This window comes from Hyperolius riggenbachi, chromosome 6, assembly GCF_040937935.1.
Source record: "Hyperolius riggenbachi isolate aHypRig1 chromosome 6, aHypRig1.pri, whole genome shotgun sequence".
Taxonomy (NCBI): Eukaryota; Metazoa; Chordata; class Amphibia; order Anura; family Hyperoliidae; genus Hyperolius; species Hyperolius riggenbachi.
Genome location: NC_090651.1, coordinates 92,809,444 through 92,827,035, shown reverse-complemented (window position 1 = coordinate 92,827,035; position 17,592 = coordinate 92,809,444). Strand labels below are relative to the sequence as shown.

The 17,592-nt window shown below is 43.5% G+C and overlaps 1 protein-coding gene across 1 annotated transcript in view; it reads right to left on the bottom strand.

Annotated features, from left to right (window-relative positions):
• FAM20B (FAM20B glycosaminoglycan xylosylkinase) overlaps positions 1 to 14,484 on the bottom strand; it is a 38,962-nt gene extending 24,478 nt beyond the window's left edge. The window contains exons 1-2 of the mRNA XM_068242556.1: positions 14,290 to 14,484; positions 658 to 1,113 (exon numbers count right to left, since the gene is read on the bottom strand). Coding sequence (XP_068098657.1) covers positions 658 to 1,034 — 377 coding nt within the window. The 5' untranslated portion in view covers positions 1,035 to 1,113; positions 14,290 to 14,484. The remainder of the gene's footprint in view (positions 1 to 657; positions 1,114 to 14,289) is intronic.
• Positions 14,485 to 17,592: the final 3,108 nt, after the last annotated feature.

Sequence of the window (17,592 nt, the reverse complement as noted above, 5' to 3'; positions counted from 1 at the left end):
TAACACTTACCAGGAATGTGGATTTGGTACAAAAATCATCTGACTCCACAGCCCTGCCCTCTATTGATATCCCTGTCCAGCAGTAAGGTTGTAAAGCATACAGCTTAGCTACAACCGCAGCACTGGCTATTCTCACAAAGCTCTATTGTGCCCTAAGCGATTGCTGCCATTTGGTTGAACTTCCTGGTTTGGATGCCAGCCATGCCCACTTCCACCCCTGCCATACACTTCCTGGCTCCACAGTTTAACTGCCTGGCCTCTGTGACTCATCTGAACTTAGCAGCCAGTACAACTGCAGTAGTAGGACTGTACAATACAGGCTGTACCCTTATTGCCAGACAGGAAGGTACACACCCACTACAGGGTCTCTATCAAGTCAAACTCCAACGTTTACAAATAAAACAAACGAGTTTACATATGAGTGAAACTCCTTTAGTAGTTTGCATTCAGGTAGCAGAATCCCAAGAGATCACCTCTTTATATAAAAATAGGTAATTTAAAATGTACAAAATGAAATTCTAACACAAAATGATCCTAGAATATCAGCTAGAAGTGAAGAGTAAGTATTATACACCCTGTGGAGCACAATAGTAAGGTATTATATGGTAACTGAGGGAATTCTCTGTAGGCAACAGCACTCCTCTCCGTATCTCTCACCTCTTTGGTTTGAAGACCACCTTCTGTCCACCTTCTAGCACTAACAAGGCTTTGAGCTGTGTACCTTTGTAGCCCACATCAGCTCTTATAATCTTCTTAGTAGCCATGGCATGTAGGACTGCTCCCATTTCTGGTGTATCTTCCGGATACACCTCTCTAGGAACCACCCACTGAGAAGCTATCTCCCATGGAGACTGCAGTGTGTGCTCAAGTCGGGAGTCCATGGTGAGCCGTAAGCTGGACATCATGCGCTGGAAGGAAAGCTGGTCTTGCCTCTGAGCAGCTGAAGTCTCCAATCTGTCCAGCAAAAGAAGCTTGGTTAAGACCAGAATGACCAGCAACAAAGCCAACACCACGACCCGCTGCTTTAGCTTCATGATGACCCAAAGTTCTGGGCTAGCATTGATGGAAGGTGACTTGAAGGCAGGACATTACTTTGCTGGATCGCTCTAGGACCTATGGAGATAAAAAAAAAAAAACACAATTATCAGGGTTTACACATGATATCAGAGTGCTACATAAACCTATACACAGGGCACGGTAGGACACATTATAAAAACCACAGACTTATGAAGGGGGCAACTTGTGCAACTGCCCTCAAGACATTGGCCTCGATTCATAAAAGGCTGTGCTATAAAAAAAAAAAAAAATCAATCAGGACATTAAAATATCGCTTTTGTGTGCCAATTCATAAAAATGTTCACAGGTGCAGTAGAAGTTTGGTAATTTACCGGCTTCAATAGACAAAGACTTGTTCGGTAACAGCAGAGCAATGTGGAGCTGTCTGTTTTGTTTTTTTTTGTTACCAGCTGTTCCTTGCAGTGAGGGCATTACAATAGTTAGAGGCATCCCGAAATTCCTTTAGAATGTACATGTTTATTTTACTGCCTCTGCTCGCTCTGAATCTGTCTATTAGTCTTTCTTAACATTTTATTTAACTGCCACAGCTTAGATGAACTCCAAGAAACTCTAAACATGCCCTGCTTAGGCGATTTCCCCACTAGTTCCTCTGCATCTTCAAACAGGAACCTAAATGGCTAAACAGCCGATGGGTTCCAGGGGAAACAGCTTTTGTTTGGTTTTCTCTGTTTGCTGCCTGGGGGGTAGCTCTCTCTGCTTCTGCGAGTCACAGCTGAGTTTCCACAGTCTCCCACAATCTCCAAACTATTTACGCCACAGCAGAGGTGCCACTAATATTTCTGATGTATCCAAAGTATAAATGGGTTGGCACCACCAAGTAGTAAATATAGCTCTTTATTCCAGCAGTAACAGACGCTGTTTCGGGCTAACAAGCCCTTTATCAAACTGCTCCAGTAATATTTCTGGACTTTACCGCATGTTGTATTTTTTTATGAACTGACATTTACAGACATGTGTTAAGGTATTTACCGCAAAAGTCAGCAATTTACCCCACGGCTCGGCAATTTCAGCTTTTCATGCGGTAACTGCCCTTATGAAATTCACATTTTCCTAAGTGCTCGGTAAAGTCAGCTGTTTTCTTACCGAATGCGGTAATGCTTTATGAATCAAGGCCATTCGGGGTCTACTGGGTGTTTTGCAGAGGTGCTGATGTTTCCTATTCATACTTTCTAGAGGAGAGCTGAGAACATACAGGAACAGTCCCAGTTTACTTGAAGGATGGGGGGGTGTGAATTTGTAAATTAAAGGGAGAATCTTGTATTATATACAATTCCCATTAAATGTTCTAAGGTTAGTGACATTTGTAAAAGCATTACCTGTGTTATGTTCTAGTATAGAACTAAACCTATCCACTGAGCTGCAATGTGCAAGCAACTATGCATGTGTTATGTATTAAACCAGACTATTTTCATCAGTTCCAAGGTTTAAGGCTTGGTTCCCATCTGCCATTGGACCACGTGCGGCCAGTGACAGTTTAATGTCTGTCCCAATCGTCCAGCTGTAGCCTGGGGCATAGGAGTCACCTCCGTAAGCTATAGGGGGATCGCATCCGACAAGTGTGAATGGAGATTTGCAATTAGTGGAGAACAGACTTAAAATGTCTGTTCTCAGCTCAAGTGGAAACACGCACAGTCCTGCACAGATCTAAATCTACCCTTCAGACCAATAACAATGGAATCTCCAGCAATATGCCCTAACTGGGAAAATGATGATGTACTGTGCAATGAGTATACTGTGTGGCCTTATGGTATATGAAGTTTATTCTTTTCTGTAATGTCTGAGAAGATTCCCCAATGTTATGCCATTGACAGAGCTGTGGTGTCGGAGTTGGAGTTGAGGGGTCAGAGCAATTTTGGGTACCCGGAGTCAGAGATTTCATAAACTGAGGAGCCTGAATCGAGAGTCGGATGATTTTTGTAAAAAATCCACAGCCCTGATAAGTATTAGACTAAGGACGTAAAAGGGAAAGAGGCGCCCTGATATAATAAAAGCATCTAAAATCAGCTTAAAATCGAAAAGTGATATGAGGTAGCTTACCTCAATGACGAAACCTCTGTAGTTAATACAAGGGATTTTTATTAGCACAGGCAACGCGTTTCGCGGGTCTCAGCCCGCTTCATCAGGCCAGTAAAAGTGCCTACAATAGCAACAAGAACTCCTCAATATACTTGTACATGTATATCAAACATAATAGTAAAAAATGTTCTACCAAGATCATAAACATTGCATCATATCATATTGATCAAATTTTTAGATGCGTTTTTGTACATACATAATGTTTTTTTATAAATTATTATTATGTAAGAAAGAGTAATACTGGTGATAATCGTTAGCAGTAAAGATACTAATCGCAATAAAGGAGGAAAACTTAATGGGCCTGATTCACAAAGCGGCGCAAACCGTCCAGCACGGGCGCGCCAAAACAGCCAGCACGCGAAGCGCCGCCCGCGGACCGCCGCACGCGCAAAACGCCACGACCCGCGCGATCGCGGACCCCCGCGAATCGCGGCAAACCGCGCACGCAAAAGCCCGCAACCACACGAACCACGGCACCCCGCGCGCGCAAAAGCCCGCGAACGGCACCCCACACGCCAACCGCCCAGCACACCCACGCCAAACAGCCCGCACCGCCCCGCGAACCAGGGAGTAAATTCAATAATAATTATAATAATAATAGTAGTCGCTGCTTTATAAAAATAAATAATAAGTATCAACATTGTTGGTAATATTAAGAATCCATAGTAAAAGTATATCGCTCATAAAATCATAATATAAATTTGTATAAACACAAATAACAATTAGGACTTGGCCAGCTATTGAATATAAATATACATAAAGTCAAACTAAGGTGGTATCTCACAGCTACATAAGCTATTCGATCACAGCACTAGTTGCTCTTTAAAAAATAGACTGGTCACAAATAGGCTAAAAGAAAAGACACAGTATTTCATTGTGCTAAGTTTGAGTATGGTGGGTGAACAGCAGGGGGAGCGTTAGGTGGTCTGAAGGAATGAGGGTCAGAGCACTTACCAAATAGAAAAGATCATCTAGCATAGGGAGCCTCTGTAGGGGGCTCTGCAGAGCTGTCTTAAATAACTTCTGTAATGTCTGAACAGCATGCTTGCTGAAAAAGGGGCGGCACCGGAAGTTATTGATGACATCACACAAAGGGCCGCCCACCGGAAGTACTGGCGGCACCATTTTGGTTCTGGGCGATGTATAGGGAAAGGCTATTGAATGCCAGCACTTTGCTTATTTAATAGAGAACATCCAGATGCTGGGGGAAAAAAGTTTTAGTAAATGGACACTAGATGGCAGCAGTGTTAACAATTCTTCAGTATAGATAGTGCTGGAGATTTGTGCTTGTTATAAAAGCTTCTTTAAACATAGGTGATTGTTGGTAATAGGTGGCTTATAGTGAATTCTCAAGGTTGGTCTGAACTTCACTATCTCAATTGGAACCAATTTTACTAATTACATTATATTAATAATACTAAAATAGTGAATAATAATTATTATGCTAAATTATTACAAAATGCTATAAGTGCATATTGTTGGTATCAGGTGGGGTATCATAATTTGCTCATAAATTTATTAAGAAGTGTGCATGAAATAATATTTTTAGTTATGAAAAATGATTTAAAAAAAAAATAAAAAAAAAATACATAAATAAATGAATAAAATATATAATAATTAATAAATATGTTTCAAAGACATCATTATAATGCCGTCATATGTGCATAGTGCGTGTTGTGCTTGTCATTTGATAGCTACTAGCTCATAAGCATTACTATTGGGGAAAAGGAACTGGAGAGGTGGAGGAGACAGTTGGAAACTAGGAAGTGTAAGTATCTGGTCCAGGGGGAAATTATGTATGGACAGAGTTGGTAGATAGTATATCTTATGGGGATACGTATAGTGAGCTGGACCTCTGAGTTAGAAATTGTGCTCTAAACATTCATTTAAACCCTCTGGTTTGAGGGTTCTCAATCTGAAGATCCAGAACATCTCTCTTGCCCGCAACCGAGCTATTCGATCGGAGCAGGAGGGATTGTCGGGTATCTGTTCTATGGGCATGAAGAATAGTGTTTTTGGATCCGAGTTGTGGCACTCCGCGAAGTGCCTTGAGAGACTGTGTTTGGTATATGCTTTGGTGATGTTCCTTCTATGTTGGCCGAGTCTGGCTCTTATTTGCTGAGTGGTACGTCCAACGTACTGTTTTTTACAGGTCTGCTAGGAGCACTAGTATCCCATGCACCTAGTTCAAATACCACTCCAAATATACAAAAATGCAAGTCATCTAAATGTCTGGCCTGTGATTATCTGCATCCAGGGCAACTTTCTTTCATTTGTGAAATCACACAAGACTCATATGAAATCACCCATTCATTCCACTGCAGCACCACCCATGTTATTTACCTCATCACTTGCCCCTGTAAAAAACAGTACGTTGGACGTACCACTCAGCAAATAAGAGCCAGACTCGGCCAACATAGAAGGAACATCACCAAAGCATATACCAAACACAGTCTCTCAAGGCACTTCGCGGAGTGCCACAACTCGGATCCAAAAACACTATTCTTCATGCCCATAGAACAGATACCCGACAATCCCTCCTGCTCCGATCGAATAGCTCGGTTGCGGGCAAGAGAGATGTTCTGGATCTTCAGATTGAGAACCCTCAAACCAGAGGGTTTAAATGAATGTTTAGAGCACAATTTCTAACTCAGAGGTCCAGCTCACTATACGTATCCCCATAAGATATACTATCTACCAACTCTGTCCATACATAATTTCCCCCTGGACCAGATACTTACACTTCCTAGTTTCCAACTGTCTCCTCCACCTCTCCAGTTCCTTTTCCCCAATAGTAATGCTTATGAGCTAGTAGCTATCAAATGACAAGCACAACACGCACTATGCACATATGACGGCATTATAATGATGTCTTTGAAACATATTTATTAATTATTATATATTTTATTCATTTATTTATGTATTTTTTTTTTATTTTTTTTTTAAATCATTTTTCATAACTAAAAATATTATTTCATGCACACTTCTTAATAAATTTATGAGCAAATTATGATACCCCACCTGATACCAACAATATGCACTTATAGCATTTTGTAATAATTTAGCATAATAATTATTATTCACTATTTTAGTATTATTAATATAATGTAATTAGTAAAATTGGTTCCAATTGAGATAGTGAAGTTCAGACCAACCTTGAGAATTCACTATAAGCCACCTATTACCAACAATCACCTATGTTTAAAGAAGCTTTTATAACAAGCACAAATCTCCAGCACTATCTATACTGAAGAATTGTTAACACTGCTGCCATCTAGTGTCCATTTACTAAAACTTTTTTCCCCCAGCATCTGGATGTTCTCTATTAAATAAGCAAAGTGCTGGCATTCAATAGCCTTTCCCTATACATCGCCCAGAACCAAAATGGTGCCGCCAGTACTTCCGGTGGGCGGCCCTTTGTGTGATGTCATCAATAACTTCCGGTGCCGCCCCTTTTTCAGCAAGCATGCTGTTCAGACATTACAGAAGTTATTTAAGACAGCTCTGCAGAGCCCCCTACAGAGGCTCCCTATGCTAGATGATCTTTTCTATTTGGTAAGTGCTCTGACCCTCATTCCTTCAGACCACCTAACGCTCCCCCTGCTGTTCACCCACCATACTCAAACTTAGCACAATGAAATACTGTGTCTTTTCTTTTAGCCTATTTGTGACCAGTCTATTTTTTAAAGAGCAACTAGTGCTGTGATCGAATAGCTTATGTAGCTGTGAGATACCACCTTAGTTTGACTTTATGTATATTTATATTCAATAGCTGGCCAAGTCCTAATTGTTATTTGTGTTTATACAAATTTATATTATGATTTTATGAGCGATATACTTTTACTATGGATTCTTAATATTACCAACAATGTTGATACTTATTATTTATTTTTATAAAGCAGCGACTACTATTATTATTATAATTATTATTGAATTTACTCCCTGGTTCGCGGGGCGGTGCGGGCTGTTTGGCGTGGGTGTGCTGGGCGGTTGGCGTGTGGGGTGCCGTTCGCGGGCTTTTGCGCGCGCGGGGTGCCGTGGTTCGTGTGGTTGCGGGCTTTTGCGTGCGCGGTTTGCCGCGATTCGCGGGGGTCCGCGATCGCGCGGGTCGTGGCGTTTTGCGCGTGCGGCGGTCCGCGGGCGGCGCTTCGCGTGCTGGCTGTTTTGGCGCGCCCGTGCTGGACGGTTTGCGCCGCTTTGTGAATCAGGCCCATTAAGTTTTCCTCCTTTATTGCGATTAGTATCTTTACTGCTAACGATTATCACCAGTATTACTCTTTCTTACATAATAATAATTTATAAAAAAACATTATGTATGTACAAAAACGCATCTAAAAATTTGATCAATATGATATGATGCAATGTTTATGATCTTGGTAGAACATTTTTTACTATTATGTTTGATATACATGTACAAGTATATTGAGGAGTTCTTGTTGCTATTGTAGGCACTTTTACTGGCCTGATGAAGCGGGCTGAGACCCGCGAAACGCGTTGCCTGTGCTAATAAAAATCCCTTGTATTAACTACAGAGGTTTCGTCATTGAGGTAAGCTACCTCATATCACTTTTCGATTTTAAGCTGATTTTAGATGCTTTTATTATATCAGGGCGCCTCTTTCCCTTTTACGTGCTAAGTATACCCCCGAACACATCCTGTCCGAGGGGAGGTGGCAGACCACCAGTGGAGTCCCCACAGTGGACTCTGTCCCCTTTTTTCCACTAAGAGAGCGACCATCCTTCCGGTTCTGGCTAGGACCACCCCGAGTGGAGTCGGGTTTATTGTCTCCACCTGCTTCCTGTGGTTGGTTGCCCCAAGCAACCTCCCTTTGTGAGTAGTGCTTTTAATTTATTTTCTTTTATTGTGGTCATTGACATATTGCACTACTGGGCTCCCGTTTTTTGTCTCCTGTGACTTTTTCTACAGGGTGTTCATCCACCCCTACTACAAAATTAGACTAAGGAGTCAGAGTCATCTTGGGTACCCGGAGTTGGAGTCGGTATTCTCATAAAACTGAGGAGTTGGAAGATTTTTGTAATATTTTTGGTAATATCCGCTGTATTACTGTATATTAGGTGCAGCACTTGGGCTTTGGTTTAGTCAAGGTCCCTGTGGCATCTGCGATTCTACTCTATTTCCGTTAGCAGCATTTACTTTTGCAAGGTTTATTTCTTCTGATAATTAGTGTTGGTGTTTGAATTTGGGATACTGAATTTGGAAACCTGAATTATCCTTAACAGCAAACTTCAGCACCCGAGCAAGTGGACAGGGTCATGGGGAGCTCGCTTACTTGTACTGGACTCTGATGCTTCCTTCTTCCAAGCCAATGGAAGTATTGGAGTCGGATGAAGTGCAAGTGAATTCCCTGTGACCCTGTCCACTTGCTCGGGTGCTGAATTGTGGTGTTTGGGAGTATTCGGCTTTCCTAATTCAATATCCCAAATTTTAAATCACCAACGTTACTGATGATGATGTCAGATTAGGTGGTTGCCTGTAGGCCAGGATTCAGAGATTTCCTTCAGAAGCTCATCTTCTGCTAAAACAGGTTGTAGTTCCTTAATGATTTTGTGTATACCTTCTATCAACCTCTTTGCTTCTAAGAGGTCCATCTCACTATAAACAGACTGATTTCAGCACAGGAGCTGAACTGATGCTATAATAACCATATGCCTATTCAGCATTGAAGAAACTGCCTATTCAGCATTGAAAAACTTTTACATGTACAAGGTGTGCTGTAATGACACTAAACATGTACAGCTGCACAAACATATACCTGCAGACTTGCAGGAGGTACATATCACACAACATAAATGAGATATGAAGCAAGCATGCAGCTAATCTTGCAATAGCCTGCATATCAGCCTCCATATTTCCCTCACTTCAGTTGCTTTAGGAAGGGATGGTCAATGAGATGCAAAAACATCCAAATTGAGGCAGGATTAGGCAACTTTGCAAGCAAATTTACACAGCTTGAAAATGGGCCAATTGAATCCCACCAAGGTAGAATTCGATTGGTCCTTTTTAAAGAAGCTTAACTTTCTTACACACTATTCCAAACTATTGCCCTGGAACTTGGCTTTTATGACTTCACAATAAGTAGGCTAATCTCTCCAACAAGTGCAATATGAACAAATCAAGGCTTGGTTTTTTTTGTAGTAGGGTGAGCAAGAGTGGAAGAAAGCCTGATGTCTGAAGAAGGGGGGGGGGGGGGGGGGGGGGAAGGAGGAGGATGCTCAGCACTGTGAGGTAAGCCATTGGATGCTCCTCCAGAGGCTTTCTCGATCCTCCATGACCCCTCCACTGCTATCCGGGACCCTCTTTTCCTGCATGGAGGAGCTTACTGCCCCTGCACAGTATCACAGAGCAGTTTGTACATGACTGACTTTGTGCTATTGCACAGGCCTTACCTTGTGCAGGGAAGAGCGGAGTGCTTCCTTGAGCACAATATTCAACATTCGCTCCACAGGGTTTGTAACAAAACTGGGAAATGTCAATGTTTGCTGCCAGTCAAAAAATTAGCCTACATGTGTGTACACACCTAACATCTGATGTCACTGTCAGGGATTGAGACACGATCCCTTGGGCTACATAGCTAGACCGACCTGTACAGATGCGTGTCAGCTGTGTATCTGACAGCATGTTCTGTTGCTACATGGGGGGAGGGGGAGGAAAGAATATGTGCGTGACTTCAAAGAAGTTAGCCTGGCTCCGCTCTGCCAAGTTAATTCACTGAGCGGATCCCTTAGCTGGTCGGGGGCCTCTGTATACACATCTATCGACCTCTTCAGATGATTTTAGTCAGGCCTGTGTACGAGGCTTAAGGACTGGTTCACACTGGAAGTGCTTTTCTAAGCACCAGGGACTGAAAAATCTCTTGCTAATGTTATGTGCAGGCACGGGCTTGAATTCGGATTCGGGTGATCCGGATAGTTACTATCCGGATTCCACCCATTAATGCTGTGCGGGCTGGGTGGGGGTCAAGCTTACCTATCTGACGTCTTCTTCGCTCGTCCCTCGACGCCTCCCACGATGCGTTCCAATCCGCCGTCACCTGACTACAAACACTTCCTCCTTCCGGGTTGAAGGTGGAAGTGTTTATAATCACGTGACGGCGCATTGGAACGCATCGTTGGAGGCGCCGAGGGACGAGTGAAGACGTCAGATAGGTAAGCTTGACACCCCCCCAGCATTACTGGGTGAAATCCGGATAGTAACTATCCGGATCACCCGAATCCAAATTTAAGCCCATGCCTGGTTATGTGTGATCCCACTTGAGCGATGTGATTTAATTTTTTTTTTTTTTTTTACAACTACTGCATTACATTAGCAAGAGTTTTACAAATCACTGGCACTTAAAAAGCTCTTGTAATGTGAACCAGCCCTAAGGCTTGTTTCATACCTGGCATTACATACTCTGTAAAAAACAGGATAGCAACGCAACAGAGGTGAAAAGTCACATATTGCAGTACATGTAAGGAGCCACATACACAGTGAAGCATACAAGTAAACAATTATACGATTAGAGTATCATTCACTGCAATTACACTGCACAAAAAATTATATATCCTAGATATGAATGAAATATTCTTATTAAATACTTTGTTCTTTACATAGTTGAATGTGCAGACAACAAAATCAAACAGAAATTAACCCATCAACCCATGGAGGTCTGGATTTGGAGTCGCAGTCAAAATTAAAGTAGAACAAAACACTACGGCCTGGTGCACACCAGAGGAGTTTTTCTGAGCGTTTTGAGTTTTTAAATCTGCTGCTAATGTTATCCTATGTGTCTGTGCACACTGGAGCAATGAGGTTTTGTAAAAAAAACCCATAGCATTACATTGGGAAGAGCTTTTGAAACCTCTAAAAGCTCTTCCCAATGTAATGCTATGGGGTTTTTTACAAAACCTCATTGCTCCAGTGTGCACAGACACATAGGATGACATTAGCAGCAGATTTAAAAACTCAAAACGCTCAGAAAAACTCCTCTGGTGTGCACCAAGCCTAAAGGCTGATCCAACTTTAATGTAATGTCCTGAGGCTCAGTAGTGTGTGTGGCCTCCACGTGTCTGTATGACCTCCCTACAACACCTGGGCATGCTCATCATTGGTTAAGTGTCCCCTTTATTTATTTGAGCAGTGTATAAAACGTGCATGTTATCCGAAACTGCACAACATGCCTTGTTTTATTCTAACAGATTCTGTCTCACCACATTGCTCACATGCTGATGTGAACGTACCATTACAATATAACTGCATTGCGTTTGCCATGCGATAATATTGTCCAAAGCACCATGTCAGTGCAAAAGTAGCTTAATGGTTGAAACACCAAGCCTCACACACACACTAGATGGAACTCGGCCACTGAACTTCAGAGCAGTCTCAGCCAAGGATCTGGCATGTGTACAGGTGTCCCCAGAGGTCGTTCTATGATCCAGCACACTGGATCTTTTAACAGTGATAAACAAGAATACGGTTCTCATCCTCAGACCAACCATTGGGGAGCTGGTCCATCTTGCACTACTCTGTCCTCCCATCTTCATAGAAACAGTACAGCACTCGCTCCCTACATTGTGCTCTTTATTTACGGCCAAACACTAACAGTAAGTGTGTACGCACCTTCACAGCAATGGTACTTCTAAAAAGTCACAGAGTACTGTTGTCATAGCTGAGAAAGGTGGTTTGAGCTTACTGCACACTGGAACGGTAAGATAATTGGTAGTTTTCCGTTAGTGAAGCACAACCGCTAGGGAAAGGTTAATGTAAGGCATTAAAAAGGAGGCAAAGGCTTAGAGAGGGGGGAGGCGGGGGTTAACATGAGACAAAGGTGCACGTCGTCAGCAACCATAAATGTTAGCAATAGCTACATCTTCCTGGTGTGCGGCAAAAAAAATAAATGTTTGATGTAATTACCAACCTCCATCTCTTTGGCACTAATCTTGTTGAGAGGACCCAGCGGCAAAACCTCAGATCAATGGCAACATTCAGCTTGGGGCAAATTGGTCACTACCACTAATTTGTAAGAAATAGGGTGCCCAGGGGGAAAAAAAAACTGTCCTAAAATTGCACATCAGGACCTAGTCAGGCGGAGCAGTGCTTTTCAGCGCTGCTAGATTTGGGTGCAGCCGGCGCCTTCATAGACTACAATAGGAATCACTCCTATTGCAGCGCTCAGTGAGTAACGTCGGAGCCGTCAGCAGACGGAGCCGAGGTTGCTTAAAAACATAATAATTCAGCCTCCAGCAATCGCTGGAAGCCGAATTATATCATTCCCCCACTATCCATGTCGGCCTGGAGGGGGAATAGTAATTAAATCGGCCAGGACTTGTGCAGAAGCAGGATCAGCCATATACCGCTGTATCCTGCGCCCAAGTCTACCGGCGCCGATTTCAAATGTACTCCTAGTCGGGCGCTAGGCTTTCGGGCACAACTTTATTAACCTTAATACAGTTAGTGGCGTGGATAGTGTTTCCAAATTGGTTTCACGTTTAAAGCTATGTATGGCTAAGGTGAACCAGCGCGAAAGTCCATAAGGAAATTCCGCTAAGAAGGTGAACAGCACCTTCTTGAACTGCTAGGTTTTAGATAGGTTGTAGTAATAATATGCCCACACTATTCGACCAATTAGAATGCTTCAAGTTGTAGATGTTGCTGGGATTGGATAACTGTTCACTATATCACTGGCACACCTCAACAAAACTAGCTCCATTTTTTACATATTAGTGGTTGCGACCATATTGCCATGGGTGCACAGGAAGAGGCCGTGGGTCCCCTCAACTAGGCTAGCATCCTCTCTGTCACACATTAATATCCCCCCAGCCAATGCCTCAAACTAAACTCTACATTCTCCAACGACTAAAACCTCAACATACAACCAATTTTACTACTAAGTAATATGAAAATGTATCTGCATCTGCTTATAGACTTCAAAATCTGTTGGCCCTTCATACTACATGGAGGTGGTAAAATTACCACATCATTGGCTTATCAAAATTGAAAGTGTCTACCAGGCTTTACACTAACCTCCAGCTAATGATGGTGACCCGCTAACTAAAAAGTACCATACATTTTAGTAACACTAAATTGCAAAAAGACTTGGGTTGCACCTATGTATGTTTGTTATCCAAAACTTTTTACTAACAAGAGATGGGTCTAACCTCAAGTAAATTAAGCCATATTCTTGCTCCTTCGTAGGGACAGGCATATACTATGCATTGCCATGTGGCATGATTACTCTTGAAGCACTTCATACTGTAATTTTACAATAATAAACCATATTGATTGCATGATTGCCAGTAACCCCAAAGATGGCCATACATCTGTTCATTTTGCGGCTGATCAACCATCCGTACTGCAACAAGTATGCCAATTAATGATTCAGCCATTTTCGGACTAAAATTGGTCAAATGTATCGATTGGACATGCTCAGAAATTTGTGGCCTACATGGTTTGTTGCGCGGCAGTAACGGCATGCGATACAGCGATAACCACAACCAGAACCCCTTGCAGCTGTCCCCCCAAAGTGTTTAGATGGCCCCGTTGCCACTGCATGTATATACTTTACCTGCCCCCCGTACATACACATATGCGCCCCACATGACTACCTGCATATAACACGAGGTGCGTGTGATTCACACACACACACAAACGCTATAAAGCTGGCAGACACATGGGGTGCCAATGCAGAAGTACGACACGGACGGTCGGGGGCAGCACACAGGTAAAGTATTTTACATGCATGGGAATTGGAGGGGGAGGGCAGGGATGGATATCTAACATTTTGGGAGACAGAAGGGTGCCCCAAGAGTGATCACTAAAACGATTATGTGCAGAAATCAATTGGGAATCAGCTTGGAGTGTATGGGCAGCAAACAGATCTCAGAGAGATCGGTCTCTTGGTCAGATATGCCCATTCATGGCTAGATGTATGGGCGCCTTATAGCACTGCAGATTAGTCTCTCATGGTCATCCACCAGTGAGAGGTCTCCAGACTCTTCATTCTCTATCACACTCCTCTTTAGCATATGCCACATGAACCCCGTACTGCCAGACACAGCAGCCACAGGAACCACGGGAAAGTGACGTACAGCACCAGCCAGGGCCGCACGCAGCACACCGGGGCCGCCCTCCTCATACCTGGTCAGAGTAATCCTCTCCTCCGGCGCTCCGCCCTCTCTCGGTGCCAACATTACACTCTCCCTCCCAGCCAGGACACCGTGTAGCGCTTGGCGGAACTGTCACCTGCGCCAATCAGCAGCAGAGCCTCCTGGTAGTCCCACCCAATGAGCGGACGCCCTGCTTCCGAGCTCCAACTAGAGCCCCAGCGAAGTCAGCCAATCATCGTGCGGGATTCAATCGAGCCTGACACGTTCGTGGCTGCTGCCTCTGCATTCTGAGGCATGTATCCAATGGGTAGGGATTATTGATAGCACGTATGCGTCTGCACGACGTTCGAAGGGAAATTGTGAAGCTGCGGCGGCCATATTTGAAAATCTACGGTACTATAGTAGTAGTATAGTAGTGTATGCTGGTGCTGAGTTAGCCATTCATTAGGTTGATTAGCTTCTGAACCAATGTCTTTTGGAGGGACAGTTCCACACTCAAAGTAAAATTCCTCATTGAGATTCAGCAGTGATTTATATTAAATTACACCCGAGGTGAAAAAAAACTAATTAAATAAACAATTGTATCTATCCAATGGCGTAGCTAAGGAGTTTTGGGCCCCGATGCAAGTTTTACCATATATAGAAATTGATATGCAGCACCAAAACCTGCCAATGGAAACTACAGTGTCTGAGGTGCAAGAAGGGGATGGGGAACAGTTTGTTAGTGATTACCACTATTCAAAGTATCTATACAAGTGATTATTATGAGCACAGGACCAATAGATCCTGCAGTTGAGGGAGGGCCCTTCTGGCCCAAGGGCCCGATGTGGTGGCTACCTCTGCTACCCCTATTGCTACGCCCCTCTTTCTCCTAAAAATGACGTTTAAAGATATTCCACAGTTTTATTTTATATTTAAATCTAGTTTTTTAAGTTTTCACTGTTTTATTTTTCTTGCTCAATGACACATTCATTGAGGTATGCCAGAGCTAAAATATTTGAACTATTGACCCTTTTATCCCTTTCCAGCTCTCAGAAGCCATTTTCTGCTATGAAAGTGTTTTATAGTTATAATTTCTTATCAGTGAGGGTCACACTGTAGTCTGACCCAGTCATGACTCTTTTGCTGGGGATCCACGATACGTTTCTGTACCATGTACCGGCCAGCTGATAATATTCAGCTGGCCCGATCATGCCGCTCGGCCTGGGCCCGCTGGATTCCCACCGGTGGACAATGGCAAGGAATCGAGTGGTGATAAGGAAGCGCCGGCGGGGACGAGCGGCAATCGATGCGCGCACACGGACCAGCTGGGATGCGCCAGCATTGAGCTGCTGGCTCTATCCGGCGCACAAAACAAGCCGTGTATGCATGGCATTACATACCTGATGTTTAACTCTTTCAGGCATAGAAAGGAAAAAAAAAGGAAAACTGCATCGTTACAGTGGGTTGCAAAAGTATTCAGCCCCCTTGAAGTTTTCCACATTTTGTCACATTACTGCCACAAACATGCATCAATTTTATTGGAATTCCACATGAAAGACCAAGACAAAGTGGTGTACACGTGAGAAGTGGAACGAAAATCATACATCATTCCAAACATTTTTTACAAATAAATAACTGCAAAGTGGGGTGTGCATAATTATTCAGCCCCGAGTCAATACTTTGTAGAACCACCTTTTGCTGCAATTACAGCTGCCAGTCTTTTAGTGTATGTCTCTACCAGCTTTGCACATCTAGAGACTGAAATCTTTGCCCATTCTTCTTTGCAAAACAGCTCCAGCTCAGTCAGATTAGATGGACAGCGTTTGTGAACAGCAGTTTTCAGATCTTGCCACAGATTCTCGATTGAATTTAGATCCGGACTTTGACTGGGCCATTCTAACACATAGATATGTTTTGTTTTAAACCACTCCATTGTTGCCCTGGCTTTATGTTTAGGGTCATTGTCCTGCTGGAAGGTAAACCTCCGCCCCAATATCAAGTCTTTTGCAGTCTCCAAGAGGTTTTCTTCCAAGTTTGCCCTGTATTTGGCTCCATCCATCTTCCCATCAACTCTGACCAGCTTCCCTGTCCCTGCTGAAGAGATGCACCCCCCGAGCATGATGCTGCCACCACCATATTTGACAGTGGGGATGGTGTGTTCAGAGTGATGTGCAGTGTTAGTTTTCTGCCACACATAGCGTTTTGCATTTTGGCCAAAAAGTTCTATTTTGGTCTCATCTGACCAGATCACCTTTTTCCACATGGTTGCTGTGTCCCCACATGGTTTGTGGCAAACTGCAAAAGGGACTTCTTATGCTTTCTGTTAACAATGCCTTTCTTCTTGCCACTCTTCCATAAAGGCCAACTTTGTACAGTGCATGACTAATAATTGTCCTATGGACAGTCTCCCACCTGAGCTGTAGATCTCTGCAGCTCGTCCAGAGTCACCATGGGCCTCTTGACTGCATTTCTGATCAGCGCTCTCCTTGTTCGGCCTGTGAGTTTAGGAGGATGGCCTTGTCTTGTTAGGTTTGCAGTTATGCCATACTCCTTCCATTTCTGAATGATCGCTTGAACAGTGCTCCTTGGGATGTTCAAGGCTTTGGAAATCTTTTTGTAGCCTAAGCCTGCTTTAAATTTCTCAATAACTTGATCTTGGACCTGTCTTGTGTGTTCTTTGGACTTCACGGCCTTGTTTCCAATCCGCTTCTGTCCGCTTTTTATCAGCACATCAATGTTACAGATTGATACATGTTGCTGAAAAGCGGACAGAAGCGCATAGATGGAAACAAGGCCTTAGAGAACCTCTGAGGCCCTCACAGAGCAGCTGTATTTGTACTGACATTAGATTACACACAGGTGCACTTTATTTAGTCATTAGCACTCATCAGGCAATGTCTATAGGCAACTGACTGCACTCAGATCAAAGGGGGACAAATAATTATGCACACCCCCCTGGAATCATGTATGATTTTCATTCCACTTCTCACGTGTACACCACTTTGTGTTGGTCCTTCATGTGGAATTCCAATAAAATTGATTCATGTTTGTGGCAGTAATATGACAAAATGTGGAAACAGTGAAGGGGACCGAATACTTTTGCAACCCACTGTATTTGTGTGCTAGGCACTGTACATACCCATGTCCATCTCATCATGTCACATGTCACCTCGGGTATCCTTTAACCTCCTTAGCAGTAACCCTGTGCTGGACACGGGGTAAGCCGCCGGAGGGTGCCGCTCAGGCCCTGCTGGGCCGATTTTCATTATTTTTTTTTTGCTAGCTGCGCCAGCACTCTGATTGCCGCCGGCCCCCGCCCGATCGCCGCTATCTGATGCGGCGCGCAGCCCCC